Source organism: Puma concolor, chromosome F2, assembly GCF_028749965.1.
Source record: "Puma concolor isolate L17-30 chromosome F2, mPumCon1.1.hap2, whole genome shotgun sequence".
Taxonomy (NCBI): Eukaryota; Metazoa; Chordata; class Mammalia; order Carnivora; family Felidae; genus Puma; species Puma concolor.
In genome coordinates, this window is record NC_141684.1 from 54,475,262 (window position 1) to 54,492,834 (window position 17,573).

Consider the following 17,573-nt stretch of genomic DNA (forward strand, 5'->3'; position numbering starts at 1 on the left):
AAGAGACCACTGAGGACAACACACTGCACATGAAGTGAGAATGGGAGAAAGGCATTTAAAGCAGTAGGAAAATATCACTACTAGCAGGATCATGTGGAAGTATAAAAAAAAAAACCTCCTAAAACAACAAGGGTGAAATTGAAACTGTATTGAAAACCTATGCGGGAGGGGGCGGGGAAGAAAAAGGAAATCTTTGGGGGAAGATTTAGAAAAAAATAGTGAAGAGGAAAAATCGTTATTTTTATATCGATTTTTTAACAATTTTTTTATGTTTATTTTTTTGAGAGAGACAGAGACAGAATGCGAGCGGATTGGGGCAGAGAGAGGGAGACACAGAATCCGAAGCAGGCTCCAGGCTCTGAGCTCAGTACAGAGCCCAACGTGGGGCTCAAACTCATGAGCTGTGAGATCATGACCTTAGCTGAAGTAGGAAGCTCAACCGACTGAGCCACCCAGGCACCCTGCACCATAACTAGCTATTTTTACTCTTCTCTGAGAATTGAATAAAGGGGGAAACCCTAAATTTCTGAAGCATACACTTAGGCTAAACAGAAGAAAACCTTTTATGTGTGGATTACCATATAAAAATAGTAAATTACCAAACAGCCAAGACTACTCTTACATTTTCTTGTGGCTCACCCTTCTTGTCTCCTCCTCTTTCTTCTCCTTCCTTTTCTTTTCCTCTTTGTTTTTTTGTTTTGTTTTGTTTTGTTTTTTTCTCTTCTCCCCTCTCAACCTCAGGGAAGGAGTGAGAAACAACAGTATTTGTATGAGGTTTTGTTTGAAATTTCAGTTAAGGCCGACAGTCTTGAAAGTCAGCTTTGCCTGCCATGTGGCAAGAGGAAGCAAGACATAGAGTGTCGGTAGTGGCTGTGACTAGGTAAACAGATGGAGCGACCAGGGGCGTGGGGAGAGTGGGGTTTATAAATAGGAGGTGGTGGGACAGACATGGCTTTAACAGCGATGAGAGAAAAAAAATTGCAAGTAACCTCTGTACCATAGTAAAAGGCATGGAAGACGACCAAGGCTGCTGTTCCGCACCCCCAGCCCTCCTTCATCTGTGCCTGTGGGCCAGATGGACAGTCCTCACACCTACCACGGTTTAGGGAAAATTCTATTGCCTAGTACGATATGGTGAGCACTGAGGAATTTTTAGATGCTTTACAAAATTCTGTTTCCCATTTCCCCCCATATTAACAGGCATAACAATAACAACAAGGAAAAGAAATTTACAATTAGCATTTAAGAAATCCCAGGGGCATGTGCTGACATCTCATTATATTTTATGGCTTTCAAGACTCTTATTATAGGTTGCTGGGGTTAATTCAGGTACTTCTTCCCCTGGAATAATTTGAGAATAAAATAACAAACATAGGAACTAAAATGGTGTCGATAAAAATAGCCCGGGAGCTTTCAACAGCTCTCCACCCTCAAACCTGAAAATAGCCTAATTGGAAGCCCGATGAAGGTAATGAATGAGAAGTGTTAAATATAAGCTAACAATTGAAAAATGTTAGGTTTTTAAAAGTAGGTAGGTAGATGAGAAAACACGGTAGTATTGATTTTGGATTTGCGCAAAGTGTGATTTCTGTGTTCTTAATTAGGTTAGCCGGGTTCACCTAAAAATGAATCTGAAAAGCGAAAAAGGCTTGGGAAAGGTCTGAGCCTGCACTGTCCAACAACATAGCCACTTGCTACACAGAGCTACTAAACTTAATTAAAATTAAATACAATTAAAAATTTAATTCCTCATTTGTACTAGCCACATTTCAAGGGCTCCATTGCTACATGGGGCTAGTGGCTACCATATTGTACGGTGCAGGTACAGGCCATTTCTGTTGTTGCAGAATGTGCCAGCAGGTGAACACTGTGTGCTTACACTTGTATTATGTTAAAAATGTGAAAGGGGTTAGGTTTAATATTCTGAGAAGATTATTTACGAGAGATATTATGGTGGTGATGATGCTGAGTTAAACTTGGAAATATTTCTATTAGGATGGAAAGGTTAAGCATGAGGTTTTAATTAAGGTACAGAACAGGAAGGCATGTAATCAATAACTAAGTAAATGATAAGCAGATCTGAAAACTTAATGTTAAGAATTCATCCCAGAAACAGTACATCTTGGACTGTAAGGAAATTATTATGTTGGATAAGCATATAAACAACATTAAAATGAAGCTTTGCAGCAAAAAAAATTTAAAAAGAAAACAAAAATTGAAGGGAAATGATAAGGGATGAAATCTAGCAAAGGCTACTGGTACAAAATTTGAAGGTAAACAGTGATATGAATTTGTAAATAAGATCAGCAAAAAAGAGGGGGGGGGGGTAGAAGAGCCCAGGAGTAAATCTAAAGGTTTGGGTACGATAACAAAGAAATTTAGAGAAACATTTGCAAAGAATATGGCAAGTATTTGCAAAATACTAGAGAAGTATTTGCAAAAAAATATGACAATAGGATTTTTATTATGGAGAGTTTATACAAGTGGAAAGGAAAATCCAGACTCTTACAGGCATATGGACAAATGATAAGAAAAGAATTTGCAGAAGGGGAACTAAAACTTGAACACATGGGGAAATACTTTTCTTCATTAATGATCAAAGAAATAAATTAAAACAAAATGAGGTTTGATGGAACATTTATCAGAGTAGCAAAGAGAGGGAAAGATGGAAAGAGTGTGACATGATCAAAGCAAGGGCGAATGCAGGAAACAACCACTTTCTCATGGTTGTCAGAATGTAAATTGAGGCAACTCCTTTGGAAAGCCATCTAGTAAAATGTAGCAAGAAAATGTGCACACTCTCTGGCCACTAATTCCACTTCTGGCTCTGAGCCTAAAGAAAGAATCCAAAAAAATGTGTAATGCTTTCTATACAAAGGTTGATGGCACTCTATCTAAAATAGCAAGATGTGGGGCCCCTGGGTGGCTCAGTCAGTTGAGCGTCTGACTTCCGCTCAGGTCATGATCTCACAGTTTGTGGGTTCAAGCCCTGCATTGGGCTCTGTGCTAACAGCTTAGAGCCTGGAGCCTGCTTTTGATTCTCTGTCTCTGTCTCTCTGCCTCTTCCCTGTTCACGCTCTGTCTCTGTTTCTCTCTCTCTCATTCTCAAAATAATAAATAAACATTAAAAAAATAAAAATAAAATACCAAGATGTGGTGAAATCGTGGCACAATGGCTTGACAGAAAATTCTGTACTAAGAATTATGCCATGAAGAGTTTTTACTCTTTATTTTAAAGTGAACTCTGTATTTTTAAGTCAAAAATACAGAAAGTGGGGGACGTCCTTTGCCTCTTCCCTCAATCCCATTCACCTCCTGGAGGTTGGAAGATATCCTTTGGACACCTTCCTATCCATCTATCCTTTTCTCCATCTGAAATCACACTATGTAGGCGTATACAGCATATTTCATGGGGTTTTGCTTTCCACACAAATGAGATCATGTTTAAACGTTATTTTGTAACCTGCCCCTTTCACTTCAAATCTGGGCCCTTGTTCTTACGTTACACAATGACTTCCCTCACTATTTTCAGCCACCACATAGTGTCCCACACATTGTCAAAGGCTTCTTTCTAAACAATTCTCCTTTGGCTGACTATTTATGTTGCTTTCAATATTTTGCTCTTAGAACCAGTGCTGTAGCAAGTCTCCCTGTGCTTCTTGGTGCTCATGTACCAATGTTTCTTCAGGATACTTAGCAACAAGTGGAATTGCTGACTTCAGATGACAAGTGCGTTTTAGAATTATGATTGATATCACGACAGTATCTACAAGTAGCCATTTATCCATACTCTCAGTAACACTGAATATTATCAAAGCTTTAAGATTTCTGTCTGACAGGTGAATATTATGTATAATTGTTTTAATAATACTGAAGTAGTTGTATTTTGGTATATATTAATTCTTGGTTTTATATCAAAAATGTTTTCTAATCATCTTTCACTTATTTTAAAACTTTTTAGTGGTGCATTTGTCATAAAGTTTAAATGGTTTTTTGTGGTCAAATTTACCAGCTTTTGCCATGGCTCTGACTTGTATCATTTTTTAAATGGCTGTCATTCCCCCAGAGATCATAAAAATATTTATGCACATTTTCTTGTAATATTTTCATGATTTATTTTTTTCTACTGGCTCGTAATCCATCTATAAGTTATAGTGCAGTGTGTGAGAAAAAAGCTTACGTTATAAAACCAGGTGGAAAACAATATGAAACAAACAAAAAACCCCGATGATACATAGAAAAGAAATTAAAATAAATATATGAAAGCAATAACAGAATTGTCTCTGGGTAGGGAGATTAGATGTGATTTTTTTTTCCCCTTCGGACTGTTTCTATGTTTCAGATTTTGGATGGTATTGGTTATATTTATCAACACCTGATGGTCTTTTAGGGTTTTTTTTTAAGTTTATTTCTTTATTTTGAGACAGACAGAGGTAGGGCCAGTGGAGAGAGGCAGAGAGAGAGGGAGACAGAGAATCCCAAGAAGACTCTGCCCTGTGAGGTGGAGCCCCATGCCAGGCTTGAACTCAGGAAAGAGCGAGATCATGACCTAAGCTGAAACCAAGGGTCCTGAAGCTTAACCTGATTAACCGACTGGGTGACCCAGCTGCCTCCTTTTATGTTTTTTTTAATTGCTCAATACAATGACCATCCTTTTTTCCCTTCACCACGTGGCCTGGCGAAGACCTCCAATCACAACACTCCTCTGGGCCACAGATGTGGGCTCACAAGGCAGGCCTGAAATGGCCAAGAGCTCCCCTGCCCATGGTCGAAGGCTGACGCGTGTGTGGCCAAGGCTGCCTACAGACCTGGTTCTAGCTGACCAGATCATGAAACACATGACATAAACACACTGAGAGGGAGACAGAGACAGAAAGACAGAGGACGATACATCACGTAAGCCCTGTGATCTAATTTTCCCCAAGCTCACGCTCATCTGTGGTTCAATTACCCAGGGCTGGTAAATCCCTTCCCCTCTTTTTTCCTTTAGGGTGAGTAGGATTTCAGTTACTTGTACCAAGTAATTGGAGGAGACTGGGAGGAAAAAAACAAGGAGGCTGGGAGGGAAAAAAAAATGTAGGAAAAGAAGATGAGAGAAAAGCTTCAGAGATATGCAAATATCACTAGGAGGAAGTAAATATACATTTAGGCTAAAGCAATCCTCACTTTGTAGAAAGGGACATTAATACAAATAATATAAAATAGCAACTACTTGGTTTGTAGCCATTAGAGCATCTTATCACCAAAGAGATAACTGGTAAACTAAGTGCTTGCTTCAGCAGCACATATACAAAAATTGGAACGATAACTGGTACAATAAGATGGTAGCAAGCGTATGCGTAAGTTCAAAATTTTTGCATTCCCAGGAAAGCAGAGAGGACCCATGATATTAAGGGTGATGTTGACAGAAACAGATTGTGGTCTTAAGATACAGCACCTCGGGGCGCCTGGGTGGCGCAGTCGGTTAAGTGTCCGACTTCATCCAGGTCACGATCTCGCGGTCCGTGAGTTCGAGCCCCGCGTCAGGCTCTGGGCTGATGGCTCAGAGCCTGGAGCCTGTTTCTGATTCTGTGTCTCCCTCTCTCTCTGCCCCTCCCCCGTTCATGCTCTGTCTCTCTCTGTCCCAAAAATAAATAAACGTTGAAAAAAAATTAAAAAAAAAAAAGATACAGCACCTCAAACTAGCTTAGAAGAGATGTCTATAAATAAACATACGCGCATACCTTTGTAGTGTTACACATTAGACTCATTTGTGGATTTTAATAACCGGCATTTGGCTTAATCATAAAACAGACTTTAGGTCAATAGCTCCTATCATGGAACTCAAGAGCTGGAAGACCTGAAAGAATATAACTTGTTCATCTTAGGGTTGTGGACCCTTCAGAGATTAGGGGACTTAACTAGCATCTCGTGGCTAGGAATCCCCAGAACAGGATTTGGATCCAAGCCTCTGGGACCCCAGTCCCGTGTTCTTTCCATTGCTTTCAAGTGCTGATATGAGAGGTCTTAAAGTGATCACACACACACACACACAGACACACACCACATACACACCAAAATAGCAAATATGTGTTATATTTAAAAAGACAGTTATTCTATCATTTTTATACTTGCTTAAAAAAAAATTCAAGACTCTGGGAGGTATTTTATTTTATAATTTTTTTTTCAACATCTATTTATTTTTGGGACAGAGAGAGACAGAGCATGAACGGGGGAGGGGCAGAGAGAGAGGGAGACACAGAATCAGAAACAGGCTCCAGGCTCTGAGCCATCAGCCCAGAGCCTGACGTGGGGCTCGAACTCACGGAGTGCGAGATCGTGACCTGGTTGAAGTCGGACGCTTAACCGACTGCACCACCCAGGCGCCCCTGGGAGGTATTTTAAAGAACCGTGTTGAAAGTGTATTATGTGGTTAAAGAGGGTTTAAGTTAATTGCTCATGGAACAAACATTTATCTGGATGGAGGTTTATGCTTGACTTAGACTTTCAGCCTGAAGGTTGTAATAAATGAGGGATTCTCTTAGCCTTAATCTATTTTTCATATGGTGGGATGACAGTCATCATCTGAAATTATTTTTAAGTTTCCCAGAAGTGTGGAAAAACTAACCTAATCTTATTTTTATAAACAGCTTAAGGGCCAAATTTTACTTTTAGTTTTAAAATAATTTTTAAAAGGAGCTACTATTCTCAAAGAATCCAACTATTTAAGGTTCAAAAAGACAAGAAAGAGCTATTGCTGATTAGTAAAAGTCTGTTGTATTTCTGAGGGAGCATGATTATTGTTTTTCTGAAGACTGAATTTAAAAACATTGAACAGAATGTCGAACTGAGCATGAGTTTTTTGTTTGTTTGTTTGTTTTTTGCTACAGTTTCTCAGATACATATATTTAAAAATCGCTCTGGGGGGCGCCTGGGTGGCTCAGTCGGTTAAGTGTCAGGCTTCTGCTCAGGTCATGATCTCAGGGTCCATGGGTTTGAGCCCCCACATCAGGCTCTGTGCTGACAGCTCAGAGCCTGGAGCCTCCTTCAGATTCTGTGTCTCCTGCTCGCACTCTGTCTATCTCATTCTCTCTCAAAAATAAACATAAAAAAATTAAAATAAATAAACATTAAACTTGTTTTTTAATTGCTCTTGGTATCTTTGGGGCTCAGAACTCCAAGTTTCAAGCATCCTTTAAGATTACAAGAAATCAGTCATGAGGCAGTCAGTTGTTCTGTGGTTAAGGAGTGACACTTGCTGTGAAACCCATTCTTGGTCTTCCTCATTGGCGCTTCTCAAACTGTTCAGCCAAAGCATACGGGATCCAGAGAATGGATCCTATCCAAGGCTAAGAAGATGGAGTTCAATGTAATGCTTGACATGTTCGCTGCTGCGAGTTTTCATTCAGATTTTACGTTATACTTTATATTATTCTTATGTTTGTTTTAAGATATTTATTTATGGTAAGTATATATGAAATATTATACATATGAAATGCATATAATAATAAATTGTAGTAAATATAATTATATATAATTGTAAATACAATTGTCATATAATAAGAAATTAAACGTAGTAAATAAATATGAAATGTTATTTCTTTATGTTAAACTTCCAGCACTCTTTACCCCCTCCTCTGCTTTATTTTTCTCTATAGCACTTATTGGATCTATGAAACCATATAATTCATTTATTTTCTTTGGTTATTGCCTACTTCCCTCCTCACTGAGGGCTATTTTGTTCACCGCTGCATACCAGTGCCCAGAAAAGGTTTGGCCCTCATCGGGGCTCAATAAGTACATACTGAATGAATGATGGAATGTTTCAGACAATGACCTGTTAAATTAGACTGTCTGGAAGATGTTCCTTCTTTATCCTATGGCTTAGAGGCACACTTTATCCTCGGTGGTAAGCGTTCCTAGTTTTGGAAGTAAAAATGTGCTACGTTTAGGGAACATGGGGGACAAAGCAGCAATGACTTCTCCCCATTTGCTTGGCATCATGAGATATTTTTTGACTTCCTACCCCATGAGCACAGTGTGTCATAAGCCCATCATGAGGTATTTCTTGATTCCTATTGAATTAGGTAATTCGATTTTACTTCCCACTAAATGTCCTCTTATTTCATGAGGCTGGTCTTCAGTGGCCTGCACAATGCTGCTTTTCCTGCCCATCTAGAACCTTCTGATCCTTCAAAGCCTAGATTGATCCAAAGTGCTTTTGTGACATTAGCTTTCACTTAATGGTCCCAATATTAAGGCCAATCTTTTTCTCCCATTCAGAGGGAATTCACTTAGACCCAAAGGGGCCAGGGAATAGGTGTGTATGAGCTCTGCTGAGGTGGCCTGAGATAAAGAACAAGCTGATTTCAAAGCATATATAGCAATTTTGAAAGAAAGTACAACAGTGTAAATTAGTACCTCTTCTACCAATCCACACACACCAGTCGCTCACTCACTTAGCTCTGTTTTTCTGCTCAGTTCTCAGGAAAACATTTACATTCTTTCAGCTAGGGTAATTTCAGACACAGAAAGCTTTATCCTTGGCCTGACCATAGCCCCTTGATAAGATGTAATCAGGCTTTTAAAAGCGTATTATTGCTAGTTATTGACAGTTATTAACAGTTCTTAGTTTGCTAAAAAGAGATTTACCGGGGCGCCTGGGTGGCGCAGTCGGTTAAGCGTCCGACTTCAGCCAGGTCACGATCTCGCGGTCCGTGAGTTCGAGCCCCGCGTCGGGCTCTGGGCTGATGGCTCAGAACCTGGAGCCTGTTTCCGATTCTGTGTCTCCCTCTCTCTCTCTGCCCCTCCCCCGTTCATGCTCTGTCTCTCTCTGTCCCAAAAATAAATAAACGTTGAAAAAAAAAATTTAAAAAAAAAAAAAAAAAAAGAGATCTACCTTGTTATCCTTTGAGAGTAACCCAAGCTATTGTGTTTACATACTGCCATCAATACATTGAATATTACAAGTCCTTATATAGACCTTCCTTGTACCAGGCACTCTTCTAAGATAATTGCACATATTAACCCATTATCATACAAAAGAACTTTATTATTAGGTAGGTGCTACTATTATCCCCATCTTACAGATGAGGAAACTGAGGCACAGAGAGGCAGTGACTAAAGGCATGTAGCTGGTAAGTTCTACAGCTAAGATTCAAACCCAAGCACTCTGGCTCCTGAGAGCATGTACCTAATCATTAACCTACTTGTCTCACAGCTTTGCTCCCTTTATTTTTGGGAGGGGGGAGGGGCAGAGAGAGAGGGGCACAGAGGATCTGAAGTGGGCTCCGTGCTGACAGGGGAGAGCCCCATGTGGGGCTTGAACTCATGAACTGTGAGACCCGAGACCATGACCTGAGCCCAAGTCCGATTCTTAACCAGCTGAGCCATCCAGGAGCTCCAGCTTTGCTCCCTGTTATCGCCGTCCCCATACCTGTCAGCTAGCCCCTTGCCCTTGATCTTTATTCTTCCTGATCAGAGAAGGACCCTGCTTCCTCTCTCTAAAATCATCTCCCAAATCGACCATGGTAGACTTTTTGCATTTGGAATGAAACAACTTCAGTGACTCTTTTCATTCTTTGGAAATACTGATGCTGATTAGTTCTGTTCTTGGCTGGCCCCTTCTGTTCTATGCTTTGATCAAACACACCCATCTCTTAAAATGCTCAAACTATTTTCTCTCTCCGAATTCTTGAATGGAATAACTACAAATGAAAAGTTCAACCAAGAAATGCTATAATCCAAATGGAGTTTGCGAAGATGAATCTGGTGGTGGGGTCTGGAGGGGGCTTAGGGGAGGGTGTGTTGCCGAGAAACTGGGTATAGAGAGCTCTGTTAGAAACTTTGATGTTTGAAGTCATGAAATGCCATAGGAACTGTGGAAATGGAAATGAAGGGGTGGATGCAAGAGGCATTTCAGAGAGAACAATGGATTGGACTTGTGGGCAAAACGGCCTCTAGGGATAAGGTAGAGAAGGGAGTTAAAATGATACCGCTATTTTGGGCCTGACTGATTATAATGAGAGTGTCATTACCTGAAATAGGTATATCAGGAAGCTAATCTGATTCAGGGAGAACAAAAAGTTCATTTTAGAATCTTTGTCATCATCCCAGTGGAAATGTTCACCAGTTGCAAGACACCGTAAGTGAGCATTTAATGAGCTCCCTTCAAGTGTCTAACAGGGCACATGATGTTAAATCTCCTACAGTAATTACAACAAAAGGAAGCTGACGGTGAGGACATCTTTTACATTGGCCTGGTGACGGCATCTGCCTGAGTATTTGATGAGTTAGATCCTCCTCAGCCATCAGCTACAAAGATGGAATTTGGCATAGGATTTGTATGTAGAGAGTATGGCTTACTATCTAGCCTAAGCCCAAACAGTAGCACCTGACTTATCTTTGCCACACCTGGAAATCCTCAGTGTCGTTATTTATATGGTAACCTCGTTATGTGCTTGGTTTCCAGACTCTTACTTCATATTAGCTTTTAAAAATAACAAACTCAGGCCATCTTGAACCATTGCCCCCGTTTGTTTCTCCAAAGGCCTCAGTGGTGCCAGAGGTCTACAGACTGAATGGTGAAGCCGAAAGCTTCCTGGAAGGGGGGCGTTATAATCAGGTACTTAAGGTAAACATGCAGGCTTGAAAGCTGAAAGACTTACAGACTTAGCACAGTGCCAAGAGAGCTCAATGGACAGGGCCTAGATTGGTGCTGTCGAAGACTAAGATTGGCAGGCAATGTCATGAAACGGTATCTTGAAAACCCAAGTGAGTCGGATGATTCATACTGGGAAGTGGCCCCAAATCTCAGATTGATACACCTCCCCGGATTTCACAGAAGGACAAGAGTAGTCGCCATGCACCGCAGAGACCATTGAAACGACTTGCGGCAAATCTCTTCCTTCAAACTCTTGAGTTTGACCAACAGCCTTACTTCCAGGGAAGTCTTCCGCCCACCCTGCAGAAGGAATAATCAGCGGCGGCTTAGCGTTTGCCCCAGCGTCTGGGCCAAATGCTTAGAAGCACCAGATTTGCGGAGGCTGTGGGTAGGGAAAATAAATCCAGTCCGGGTTTTGTCTGAACGGGGGGACCGGAGAGCTGCGAGGAATGGCTCGAGAAGAGGGGGGCGGTGGTGGAAAACACTCAACACAAACAGCTCGCGCCGAGGGACGGCAGCTGTAGGCCCGGACCGCGCGGGCGCAGCGGGCCGGGAGAGGCGCGCGCGGGCCCGGCCGCCGGCCGCATGGAGCGCAGCGCGGCCCGCGGCTCCCGGGCGGCAGCGGCGGCGGCGGCGGAGGCGGCAGCGCGCCGCTCGCTCACACCCACCCCCGCCCGCGGCCGCCGCGCCGCCCCGCCGTAGCTGCCGGCCGCCGGCGTCCCCGCGGGCCGGTCCAACGAAGGCGGCGCCCGCGCCTCTGCAGCCAGTGGCAGCTGCAAGCCCGGGGAGGCGGCTCCCGCAGCGCCCCGCAGCCCCGCGCCCCGGGCGCCTGCGACCACAGCGGCCGCCCGGGGAGGAAGAGGAGGGGAAGGAGGAGGAGGAGGAGGTGACAAACTCTCCGGCTCCGAGCCGCGGCTGGCAGCCCGCGGTCAGGCATGCAGGCGCGGCGTCTAGCCAAGCGCTCCAGCCTGGGCAGCCGCCGGGGGGGCGCCACGCTGCAGGCGCCCGGACCCGCGCCCGCCAAGGAAGGCACCTTGCCCGGGCTCCCGCCCCTCGGCCCGGGCCCGGCCCCGGCCCCAGAGAGCTGGAGGCCGCCGCTGCCGCCGCCGCGCAGCGCCGGGACCGGCCCCCCTCGGGCCGCCGGGGCCGCCGCCGCCTCGTCGCCCGTGCTGCTGCTTCTGGGGGAGGAAGACGAGGACGAGGAAGGCGGGAGCAGGCGGCGGAGGGGGCTCGGGCGGGTGGAGGAGAAGCCCCGAGGGGGCGCGGAGGAGGAGGATGACGACGAGGAAGACGAGGACGAGGAGGTGGTCGTCGAGGTGGTGGACGGCGACGAAGACGAGGAGGACAGCGAGGAGCGCTTCCTGCCCCTCGGCCCCGGCCGCGCGGTCCTCAAGGGCCCGGCCCGGGGCGCGTTGAAGGTGCGTGCTGGGCACAGCGGCGCGCGCGGGACCCGCCGGCCCAGGGAGGGAGACGGGCCCCGGCCCCGGGGCTAGGAGCGGGCTGAGGCCGGGGACTGGCGACCGGTGGAGGCCGGGCCGGGAGGGGTGTGTCAGGCGGCGCCGGTGCAGAGCGAGGGAACTGGTTAGCTCACACCTCGGGCCCCCAGCACCTTTTCGAGGCGGTCCCCCCCGCCCCCCAGTTCCTCAAAGGCCGGGTCGGGTTTGTTGTCTCGTGTGGGTGCAGGAAAAGGACACTTCTCCCCAGTGAGGTAGGGAACTTGGAGATGGGACGAGGTAGGCGCGGGTTTATGCCGGGTGGGGACGCGCGAGGTAAGAGAGGGAGTGAGATTTTATTCTTCCCCGAGGAAGCAGGAGTATTCTCCGTATTCTGAGGGCTAGCCAAGCTTATTGAAACTAGCAAGCAGCTTCTCTTGTCAATCTCTCAATCCCTTCTTCATCCAAGAACAATTGTTGATGAGTTTCCATCACAGATGTTTGTAAGGGAACCGGTAAGCCCAAAGCAAAAACCAAGCCCTTGGTTTCTACCTGCATTTAGCTGGCAGCTTTTGGCATTCCCGACCCTCCCGACCCCCCCGACCCCCCCATTTAAACTCGACATTGTTTAGCCTTTGGGTTTTTTTCCCTCCTCGGAATTGCAAATGGGGAAAAAAGAGGAAATTGGGAAAAGTGTGGGGGGGGGGGGTGTGTGTGATAATTTGGCATTTAAAATGGATGTGAATTTCTGCTGAGAATTCTAGTGAAGTGTCTTGTGCACTGAAGCACAGAGAGATTTTTCCGTTTGTGTATCTTCAGGAGATAAGGGGTTTATTATTACACAACTGACTGGCTGGGCTTTCAGGCATGCGATTGGACAAAGCAAACCACGTTGAGGTTCATGCACAGTGTATGTTGCTAAGAAGTTTTGAGGGCAGCAAGTGGTAAGCGATGAAGTTAGTGTTTTTCCTCAAGAGTGGTTCTTAAAATCAACTGAGTAACTATTTACTGGAGTTTTCAGAGGATAGTGGTATATCAGGAAGAAAAGAAATACATAAACAAGTGAGCTTAATAGAGACTATTTATCTTCTGGGGCTTGGGGGAAAAAAAAAACTCCTCAAAGCATGAAATTGCAATTCCAAAGAAATGCTAAACATCAGCATTTAGAATATCCCAGAATAGACATAGGCACAAATTTGTTTCCTAGACCACCCTGGAAGTACGGGCTCTGGGAGTGAGAAATTTTCAGCAAGTAGTCATTCGGGATGATAGTTTTTGACAGTTGCTTGTTGGAATCCAGACCATGAGCTACTCATTACCATGGTCTGCTAAAAAGCCTGCATTGTATGGCTACAGGATATAGCTGGGATTGGAATTAAGTCACATGCATCAGTGACACTGAGTAACGCGAGTAGTGATTCCTTAGTGTTTTTGCCCAGAAATACTGACAGAAAAATTAATTGTAATTTATGCTCTGTGATCAAAGTAAACCCAATGTAGGAAAAAAAATCAAACCTATGGAAACAGAATAACTAGGGTGTGATGATTCACATTATCAAAAAAGATTGTTTACATCTCCAGACAAATTTCTGTTAAATTCTTTAAAAATGGGCTTCATTTTATAGCATTGTTTGCCCACAGCTTTGCTGTAATGTATACATTGAATAGTTTGAGGTACAATTATTTTTATTTTTTACTGCTTTCATGACATCTTGAGACTGCATCTGAAGAGATTTTCTAATAGGTCATTTTTTCCTAATATTTTATTCGAATGCATATACAGTGTCAACAACTTATGCATATACTGATGCATTCATTTATTCAAATATTTATTGAGCACCTCCAGTGTGTGAGGTACTCTTCTAGAACGTAGCTGTGAGCGCCTTCCAGATGCACACATCTAGTGAAAAGAGTCATAGCAACAACAAACAAGTATGGCACTTGAGATTGTGATTGCGTGCTATGAGGGAAATAATGATGTCACAGAGTCTAGGCGAAAGAAGAGAAAGCTGCTGTGGTACGGGGTAGACTTCCATGAGGAAGGGACATTTGATCTGAGGCCTGACACGTGCAGTTTGGGAAGATCTTTCCAGCAGAGGGAATAACAGTTGCAAAAGTCTTGAGGCGGGAAGGAGAAAAAGGTGAATGTGGCTGGAACTTGGTAGGTATGAGATATGTCAGGGAGGCAGGTAGGAGCCAGCAACATAGGGCTTGGTGGGCCTTTCTAAAGTAGAGTATGAAGTTTTTGGCAAGTCGTAGGCAGTAAAGGCGTACGACGTGGTTTGCATTTTTAAAAAAATTCCTGCTGTATAGAGTATAGAAGACAGCAGGGAGAAGCAAGGAGACCAGTTGGGTGGCTACTGCTGCAGTCTGGTAAGAGGTGAGGGCAGTTTGGACTAAGTAGGTTGACAGGAGTGGAGTTAGAGAGGAGTGGACAGATTCAGGATCTTTTGTGAAGATCAGCCTGTAAGGACTTGATGATGGCTCAGGGGAGGAGGGTGAAGGAATGAGAGGCCCCAGTGTAGAGGTTTGTTAAATGTGCCATTTGCTGAGATTGGGAAAACTGGGGGAACAACCAATTTTGTGAAAGAAAAATCAAGTGTTCTTTTTGGTCATGTTAAGTCTGAGATGACAATTAGACATGCAAATGGAGATGCAATTAGGCAGCTGGCTGTAGGATGTGGAGCTGAGGGGAGAGGTCAGGGCTAGAGAGAAAAATTTGGGAGTCGGTAGCATGTTGATGTCGTTTAAAGCTGGGGACTAGAAAGGGAGTGTAGGTCAAAGGAGGACAGCCTTGGGCCAGACTTGGACACGTCACTATTTAAGTTTGGGTGTAGGAGGAGAAACCAGCAAAGATGAATGAGAAGCAGCAGCCAAACAAATTGATGGAAACCAGAGAATGTAAAGTCCCATAAGCCAAGAAGAAATAGTTCAAAAGGTGGAGAGTGCTGAACTGTTGAATACTACTGGGATGTTGAGTAAGATAGGCATAGAGATATATCCACTCAGATTAGATAATGTGGAGCTTATTGGTATTCTTGACAAAAGAATGCAAAGGCAGAATGCAAAGGCAGTGATGTCCTCACCTCTCACTGAATGGGAGGTGAGGACATAGTGACACATCTGAAAAACCCTCTTAACAAGTTTTATTGGAAAAGAGAGCAGAGAGAGGGACTATCTGGAGGGCATATGGTCTATATATTTTTTTAACATAGGGTACAGTAGACTCTAGTGTAAGGACTACAGCATTATGGGAATTTCTTTTGGGGGAGGGGGATGCCTTCATTTTCCATTGCTGTGTGACAGATCACCACAAACTTTTTGGCTTACAGCAGTTCTCACAGTATCTATGGGTTAAGAATCAGGTTCCACTTAACTGGGTCTGTTGCAGAGTCTCACAAGGCTGCAGTCAAGGTGTTAAGTGTGCTGTTTTCACCAGAAGGCTTAACTGGGGAAGAATGCATTTCTAAGTTCATTCAGGTTGTGAGCAGAATTCATTCCCATGCATTTGCAGGTTTGACGGTCCCAGCTTCTTGCTGGCTATTGCTTGGATCCCCTTTGCTCCACCCACACTTTTAGTCCCCATAGTGCTTTGTCACTTGAACTTCCTCAATACGGCCTCTTACTTCATCAAGCCAGCAAGGGGAATCTTAGCGCCTGTCTTAGGAAGGTAGAATCTCTCATAATTCACTATAATCACAGGAACAGTACGCCATTATTTTTGCCATATTCTGTTGGTTAGTACTGGGTCATAAGTTCCACCCACACTAATGGAAGGAGATATACAAGGGCATGAATACCCTTGGAAGAGGGTGAGGATCCTTGGGAGTCGTGTTAGGGAAGAACCAAAGATGCAGAGAGAAGAGAGAAATTGCAGAAGGAAAGCCCTTGGGAAAGCCACAGTGGAGGGGACGTGTAACCCGATCACAGGGGTTGCCTTTAACAGAAGCAAAGAAACTTCTTCCATCGAATTGAAGAAAAGGTAGGGAAAATGGGTAGTCGTATATTGGACGATAGTCAAATGAAGTAGTATCTGTCTTATGGCTTCTATTTTCCCCATGCGGCAGGAGGGAAGGTCATCACCTGAGAGTGGAGGAGAGTTGAAGGCTTGGCACGGTGCTGTGGGAGAGTAGGAGAGCAAACATACTGAGAAAGCAAATAGAGCTGCCAGAGAGTATCAAGGGCCCACCTGATATCTGTGGTCTTCCACTTATGGTGTAAGCAAGTCTGACTTGGTATGTGATTGTCCCAAATTCATTCCATGACTCATGCATGGAATAATAGTAATAAATAATGCTTATTGACTATCTAGTATGGTCAGTTGGTACAAGTCTAAACGTATAGTCTCATTTCAACTTTATTTCATATCCATGAGGCAGGCATTATTATTATCATCCTCATTTTACAGAGGTGCTAAGCAACATAAAGATATACAGGTATTAGGTGGCAGAGCAGGTGTTTGAGCCTTGGGAAGTTGAACTCCGGAGCTATCACCCTTATTCCTTATACCATATTGTCTCCTTGTAGACAAAGCAGAGAGCAGGATTCCTCAGGGATAGCGGTTAGCCAGCTGGATGAGCAATGGAAAGAAAGAGAAGATCATACTGTTGAGGAAGTTGGTATACCTGTGACTTAAGAAAAGTAAGCTGTGATTTTTTTTTAAATTTTTTTTTTCAACGTTTATTTTTTATTTTTGGGACAGAGAGAGACAGAGCATGAACGGGGGAGGGGCAGAGAGAGAGGGAGACACAGAATCGGAAACAGGCTCCAGGCTCCGAGCCATCAGCCCAGAGCCTGACGCGGGGCTCGAACTCACGGACCGCGAGATCGTGACCTGGCTGAAGTCGGACGCTTAACCGACTGCGCCACCCAGGCGCCCCATTAAGCTGTGATTTAAGAAAAGGACAGGAGGGGGGTGAGGGATGGTGAAGAGGTCATAGGTTAGTGGGTTGGAGAAAACAAAGAGTTAACCGATAAAATCAATAAAACAATGGGAATGGAATAAATGCAGGACAGTTTGGGTTCTAAAATATCAGTATGAATGAATATTTGCCAAATATTTTTAAACCAAGAAGTATACTAAATGCTGTATATGAAAGAAGGTTTCATTAGAAATTATAATTTGGGAGTCAATATGGCCCTTTCTCCACAACTGAGGATAGAGATGAAATACCACACCTGAGGTAGGGGGGCCACCTACTGGGAGCATGCTTCACATCCGTGGCCTGAGCTTCTAGTCACCTAAATGGAATCTCCCATAATTTATTTGGGGTTTATATACCCCAGGAGGACTTGGGATGGCCAAGGAGATTGAGGAATAGGTGCTATGAAGTATCTGAGATGTATTGCTTGATTATTATAACGGACACTAATCTAGGCTTTAAATGAGATAACAAAGAAACTTTGTATTGCACCTTTCTGTTTCTGATCAAAGGAAGCTTACGTATTTATGTGCAGTAGTGAGATTCTGCCCTCCACCCCCCAAAAATGTGAACCTC

General features: G+C 44.0%; 1 protein-coding gene across 2 annotated transcripts in view; it reads left to right on the top strand.

The window, feature by feature from the left end:
• The first annotated feature begins 11,442 nt into the window (after window positions 1-11,442).
• Window positions 11,443-17,573, top strand: part of ZNF704 (zinc finger protein 704) — a 247,396-nt gene continuing 241,265 nt past the window's right edge. For both annotated transcript variants that reach the window (XR_015247060.1, XM_086696032.1), the window contains exon 1: window positions 11,443-12,060. Coding sequence is in view for 1 of the 2 variants with exons in the window: in XM_086696032.1 (XP_086552158.1) it covers window positions 11,578-12,060 (483 nt within the window). In the remaining variant the exon portion in view is untranslated. The remainder of the gene's footprint in view (window positions 12,061-17,573) is intronic.